Consider the following 6760-nt stretch of genomic DNA (forward strand, 5'->3'; position numbering starts at 1 on the left):
GTTACGCTGCTTTGCTATCCGCCATTAATACACTAAGGAAGAACCAAGCAGCAGAATCTGATGGTGATCTTGCAGAGCTCATGGTGTGGAGAAAACGTTATTCTGTAAATATAGGAACAGTTGGATATGATGGAGTTCTAATAAAACATGCTTTTCGTGGTTGGATTTGAGCTGTTAAACTCTGTTCTGCTTTAATCACAGAAGGTAAGTTGAACTGGAAGTTAGCCGAACTGCTGCTAACTGTTAGCATTACTCATCCGTTTCTATTGTTTATTAAAATGCGGAGATTCCTGTAGGTGCATTTAAGATTCAGTGTGACTTAAATGTTTCAATCTTTGTTAAACTATTGGTTTCGTTTCGGTTTATTATATTAATGCTGATTGAGTTGAAACGTATCTGAAAGTTTGAGTAAACCACTAATGACGATTAAATGTTCACTAGTTTAATGTCGTGCATCATTCAATAAGATCAGGAGTTTCTGCCCCCAATCAACAACTCCAGTGATCTTTCAGTAAACAACTCCAGTGATCTTTCAGTAAACAACTCCAGTGATCTTTCAGTAAACAACTCCAGTGATCTTTCAGTAAACAACTCCAGTGATCTTTCAGTAAACAACTCCAGTGATCCTTGTTTTGTGGAATTTTGCTCCCGTTCATTTTCTTTGTTACAAACTTTCTGCTTTAAGCGTTTAAGTCCCTGCTGATTTGAAAACGATTTCCATGTGATGTTACTACCCACCATTTGTGCAGTAATGATGTTACTTGGCTTATTTGCTTTGCTAGATTTGTGTGCAAGTGTTAAATTCGAAATGTGTTTACGAAATATAATAAAGTCGATCACTGGAAACATTGGAATTCTTTCTCTTTTAAATGTTAAGGTTTTTGTTTTTACTGCTTACTTACGAAATGATCCAACTTTTAATGACATTGGTATAATAAGCCAACTCGGTTTAGCTTAAATAAAATAATCTTATTATTAAACCTACAGTAATCTTATTATTAAACATACAGCAATCTTATTAATAAACCTACAGTAATCTTATTAATAAACCTACAGTAATCTTATTAATAAACCTACTGTAATCTTATTATTAAACATACAGCAATCTTATTAATAAACCTACAGTAATCTTATTATTAAACCTACTGTAATCTTATTATTAAACATACAGTAATCTTATTATTAAACATACTGTAATCTTATTATTAAACATACAGTAATCTTATTATTAAACCTACAGTAATCTTATTATTAAACATACAGTAATCTTATTATTAAACCTACAGTAATCTTATTATTAAACATACAGTAATCTTATTATTAAACCTACAGTAATCTTATTATTAAACATACAGTAATCTTATTATTAAACCTACAGTAATCTTATTATTAAACATACAGTAATCTTATTATTAAACCTACAGTAATCTTATTATTAAACATACAGTAATCTTAAGATTTGTTTTAGGTCAAAAGTTGTAATGGCAGTCTTGGAGCTTTAATTAATTCTGCAACTTTTTTGCTTTCTAACCTTTTTACTGAATTAAATTATATGCAAATCTGGTAAAATCAAGTTCTTTAATACATTATGTAAAATTATGATAAGTCGGGTAAGACAAATTTTCCACATTATCAGGAAACCACACAGCTCCTTTGTAAAGGTACTAAACTATTTGACTGAAAGATTGATGGTTTATTTGCCAGTTGCCTTTGTTTGACTTTTGTAGAACGTTTTTTTTCTTGCTTAAATAAATGTTAATGTTCTTTGTCCAAAGCTCTATAAGGATTTGAAAATGGAGAATTGTACCACTTCTTGTGAAGGGGCATCAAGCTCTCAGGAAGATATTATCCATGTGGATCAACAAAATGGAGAATTTCAGGAGACGTTTATAAAAGAGGAAGAGGAAGAGGAAGAAGATGAAGCTGAAGATGAAGATGAAGATGACCTCTGTAAGAAGACAAAGCACATTAATAATGATTTAGCTATAATTTTTCTGAGATTCTCTCTACTTACATATTTTTGTTTTGAACTACTTTTTGATATTTAAAATGACTACTGAAATTTATATTGAATCTTCAGGTGAAGGAACATCAAGCTCACTGGAACATTTTGGCCCAGAGGACCAACAGAATGATGATTTCCTGAAGATAATTGTAAAAGAGGAAGAACCTGAAGAAGATGATTATCTCTGTAATAAAACAAACACATCAGTATTATTTTATTAAAATATTTAAAGCCTAGAAATGCTTATAAGTTATCTAACACCTGATTTTAATCAAAAACACTCATATTATTTTTCCAGATTGTGAGATTTGCAGATCCCTCTTTATAAACAAGTGTGAGGTCCACGGTCCACCTCCCTTCATCCATGATACCCCTGCTCCTATGGGGGTTGCACAACGAGCCATACAGACTCTGCCCTCTGGTTTAGGGATTGGGAGGTCTGGTACTCCTGCAGGACTAGGGGTGTTTAATAAGGGGGAGACTATTCCAGTTGGAATGCACTTTGGACCCTACCAAGGAGAACTAGTAGACCGAGAAGAAGCCATGAACAGTGAATACTCCTGGGTGGTGAGTTTTATTTCCAGCTTTTCCCAAAGGTTTGGGATGGAGTTGAGGTCGGGGCTTGATTAAAGTCAGCCAGTTCTGCTTTGTATGATTTTTCTTTATTTTGCTGGCATTTACCAAAACCTAAATCATCAGCACTGATACTGAAACATGATTAATTACTTCAAAGTACTTGTTCCCACTGCCTCAGAGTCTAAGTATGCAGTTCTTTAGATCATTTCAGCTGAGCTAAAAACACTCAGCAGTGAAGCCCAGGATGAACAGGATGTCTCTGCTGGAACTGTTGTTGAAACTTATTTCCTGCTTGTTTGGAATCTGATGCCAGAAAACTTGATACATTCTAAAAATGATCAGTTCTTGTTATTGTGTTTTACAGCACATCAACTTTTTCGGAAATAGGGATTGTAATTTTATTTGTTACGTATGATTTGTTTAGTCCAATTTTAATTTATTCAAATTATTCTCTAGACTCAAGGAGGATGGGTCCCTGTTGAGGTTTCTTTTTTGTTATTTTAAGAGAGTTTTTCCTTGCCACCGTTGTCCTCGACTTGCTCAACAGGGGATTTTTGGTTCTGGATTCGGTAAAGTTGCTTTGCGATAATATCTTGTAAAAAGTGCTATACAAATAAACTTGAGCTGGTTTTGCTTTTAGACACATTTAAACTTGATACTGTTTTGGCGAAGAACAGATCAGTTTTATGTGATTATTTCTCTGAGCCTGTTTTATGGGCTTGTGTTGCTTAACGGCTGAGTTGCTGTTGCTCTTTGAAGTCTGCACGCTATAATAGCACTGGCTTTATGAAAAATTACATGATGTGACAGTGCTACGTTGACAGCCACTGAGCACCGTAGCAGAACACATTAAATACCCCACAGAGAAACACTGATCACACGGTAACAGCAGTTAGAAGAGGTTCATTTTTTCTCACTCTAGCAAAAACAAGCAGCATTTGACCAAAAACCTGTCAAGTGTTCGTATCGATAGAAAACCACCTTGGTGCCAGAACAAGGAAGAGCCAAGATGTTTAACTTAATCGTAAGTGTAGGCCAAATAAAGTTGGGTTCATGACTCAGCAAGGTTTAACCAGTGCATTTGAGTAGCTTGGTTCTGGTCTACAGATGGCCTTGCAGACAGCATCGATGGTGTTAGAAATATGATACAGCAGCTACAGAAAAGTGAGAGGCAAGGCAAGAACTGGCATGGAAGTACTCACTACTACTATTATTATTAGCACTAGTACTAAGTTCCTTAGTCAGGAAAGATAAGCTGTTAAGTGTTTTGGTTGTCTTTGATTAGTTGATGGCTGTGGTCGTGTATCTGTCAAAAGCTAATTAAATCTGTTATTTCAATAAAACTATGTATTGGGCATTTTGCAGATCTACAAGAGTGGACAGTGTGAGGAATACATAGATGCCAAAAAAGAGACACATTCTAACTGGATGAGGTGAGAACCATCCCATGTACTTCTGCCAGCTGTTGAGTTTTTCTTATTGTAGGTTAGTCATTTCTTCACTTATTTTCTCAGGTATGTGAATTGTGCCCAGAGTGATGAAGACCACAATCTAGTGGCATTCCAGTATCAGGGGAGAATTCTTTACCGTTGCTGTCGTCCCATCGAACCAGGACAGGAGCTCTTGGTGTGGTATGAAGAGGAGTATGCCAGAGGCACCACATTTGACTATCTTTGGAACAAAAAATTCCCTTCAAAAGGTACGAACAATCAGTAAGCCAAATTACAGTATGCTAATACTCATTATTTGTTTTTTTTTGCATAACACAGCACCAGATGAGTGTTGTATAATAAAGATTTGATTAGGTAAACAATGAATATCCGGCTTTAGTAGAGGGAGCCCCAGCTCTCTGGAATGCTAGCAGTAACATTAGCTGAGAAGTTCTTGACCTTTTGGCTTAAACATTTAACAAGTAGGCTTAGACATTTTTGGCCAGGGGTGCAGCCTTTTTGGGATTTTGGCCATGGGGTTATATGAGCTATTGATGAATAATGATTCTTGATGCAGTACCATCTGAGGGATTGGAGATCATGGGTGATCAGCTTAGGATTGTGCCCTTACCTTTTACACACCGAAATGCCTCCAGATTCATAGAATCATTTAATGATATTATGCACTGTAGAGGGAGAAATATGCAAATCTCCTCCGATCTTTCTTTAAGGAAAATAGTTTTTAAACATTTCAGTAATTTTCTCACACATTTGTTGACAAACTGGAGATTGAACTCTGTCAATCTTTGCTCCTCGTGTGTGTGTGTTTATTTATTTATAAAAATGAATTATTATTAATTTTTGCTTTTCTCTTTGTATTTCAGAAAAGAACACTCCCCTGTTAGAAGTGTTCTCCTGCTCCTTGTGTCCCCTTTCCTATACAGGTCAAATTTACCTTCACAAACATATTAAGAGATGTCACTATGAAGAATATATGAGACTGCTCAAATCTGGTGAGATTAATATTGAGTATCTAATGCCCAAGAGAAACTACAGTAGTCGGCATTTAGCTCCAGGTGCTCCCCGCGTTAAGAGTTCACTCAAACAAAAGGAGAAAGAATGTGTTTCTAGCGTTAAGAATAACCTTCCTGGGCAGAGTGATCTCCAGCGCATTCACACAAGGGCAAAGCTACATCAATGCCCAGACTGTGACAAGAGTTTCAGGGAAAAAGAGGCACTCAGACGCCACTATCGAGTTCACACCGGGGAGAAGCCATATAAGTGCTTGTACTGTGAGAAGAGTTTTACCCAACTGGGTAATCTCCAGACTCACCACCGCATTCACACTGGAGAGAAACCATTCCAGTGCTCATTGTGTGCAAAGAGTTTTCCAAGGTTGAGTAGTCTTCAGCTACACCAGCGTGTTCATACAGGAGAGAAACCTTTTCCGTGTCTACAGTGTGATAAAAGGTTTACGAATCAGGGTCACCTCCGGGCCCACCAGCGCGTTCATACTGGAGAGAAACCATATCAGTGTACGCAGTGTGGGAAGAGCTTCAGTTGCAAAAAGTCTCTCCGCTCCCACCAGCGCATTCATACTGGAGAGAAACCGTATCATTGTTCACACTGTGGAAAGAGTTTTACTCATCACAGTACTTTCCATCTACATCAGCGTGTTCACACTGGAGAGAAACCATATTGTTGCACACAGTGTGGAAAGACTTTTACAAGACAGAATCATCTCCAGGAACACCTACGCATTCATACAGGAGAGAGACCCTATCAGTGTCCTTTATGTGATAAGACTTTTAATGAGATGTGTAATCTCAAACGACACCAGCATGTCCATACAGGAGAGAAACCATATCAGTGCTCAGAGTGTGGACAAGGCTTTGTTAATTCTAGAAGCTTTAAGAAACATAAGTGCACAAACACAGAGCTGTCAGCAACTTAAATTTTTGTCATGAAGGATTTTGCAGGATAACAGTCAGCTGAAGCAAACCATGGACCGTTTTAATAAGCTTAAAAGTTGTACAGGACATTAAACACTAGGTGCCTAATACAGCTCTGGAGCTTCCCAACCTAAAGTTCATAATCAAAGACCATATACAGTGCTGTAAATAATGTATTTGGCCCTTCCTGATTTCTTTTACATTTATATGTTTGTCACACTTAATTGTGTAGATCGGTTGTTTAAACAAATTGTAACTTAAGGCAAAGACAGCCAGAGGAAACACAAAATACACTTTTTAAATGATCATGTGATTTATTAAAGGAAAAAATATTCAACACCAACTGGACCCATGTAAAAAGGAACATAATTTTTCCAGAAAGTCACAGAGGAAACCCTCCCAACCAAAAAAAAAAAAAGGTGAGAAACTGCTGACCTTTTCTTGTCTTCAAAACTGTCAACTTTTATGTTTGCTCAAGAGACGAGGCATAATCTGAATTTGTTGGCGAGTTGCAAGGTAGGACTCAATTGGCTATGCAACAAGGCAAAAAATAGGGCTATTAGGATGATGGACCTTATGGGGCAGGACCTTAAATCAGTGACCCTCTTGTGTGGCTGTATTCAAGCAGTTTTGCAAAGAAGAGGTTACTAAATTATTTACAATGGTGTAAAAGTCTCCAGTTATCTAAAGTGAGCTGTTGCTTTAGGTTAAGCATTGAGTTATTTATTTTAGGGTGCAGTTATTTTTTCTACCCAGTGCCATTTGTTGTTGGGATAACTTTTTCCCTAACTGATGAA

At 36.8% G+C, this 6760-nt stretch overlaps 1 protein-coding gene across 1 annotated transcript; it reads left to right on the forward strand.

The window, feature by feature from the left end:
• LOC134324047 (histone-lysine N-methyltransferase PRDM9-like) lies at positions 1-6760 on the forward strand. Its single transcript, XM_063005699.1, has 7 exons — positions 1-204; positions 1776-1950; positions 2081-2191; positions 2304-2572; positions 3947-4014; positions 4096-4280; positions 4896-6760. Exons 2-7 carry the CDS (start codon positions 1794-1796, stop codon positions 5963-5965), a joined length of 1860 nt encoding a protein of 619 aa, XP_062861769.1. The 5' UTR covers positions 1-204; positions 1776-1793; the 3' UTR covers positions 5966-6760.

The sequence above is a fragment of the Trichomycterus rosablanca genome, chromosome 12 (genome assembly GCF_030014385.1).
Source record: "Trichomycterus rosablanca isolate fTriRos1 chromosome 12, fTriRos1.hap1, whole genome shotgun sequence".
In the NCBI taxonomy this organism is placed as follows: domain Eukaryota; kingdom Metazoa; phylum Chordata; class Actinopteri; order Siluriformes; family Trichomycteridae; genus Trichomycterus; species Trichomycterus rosablanca.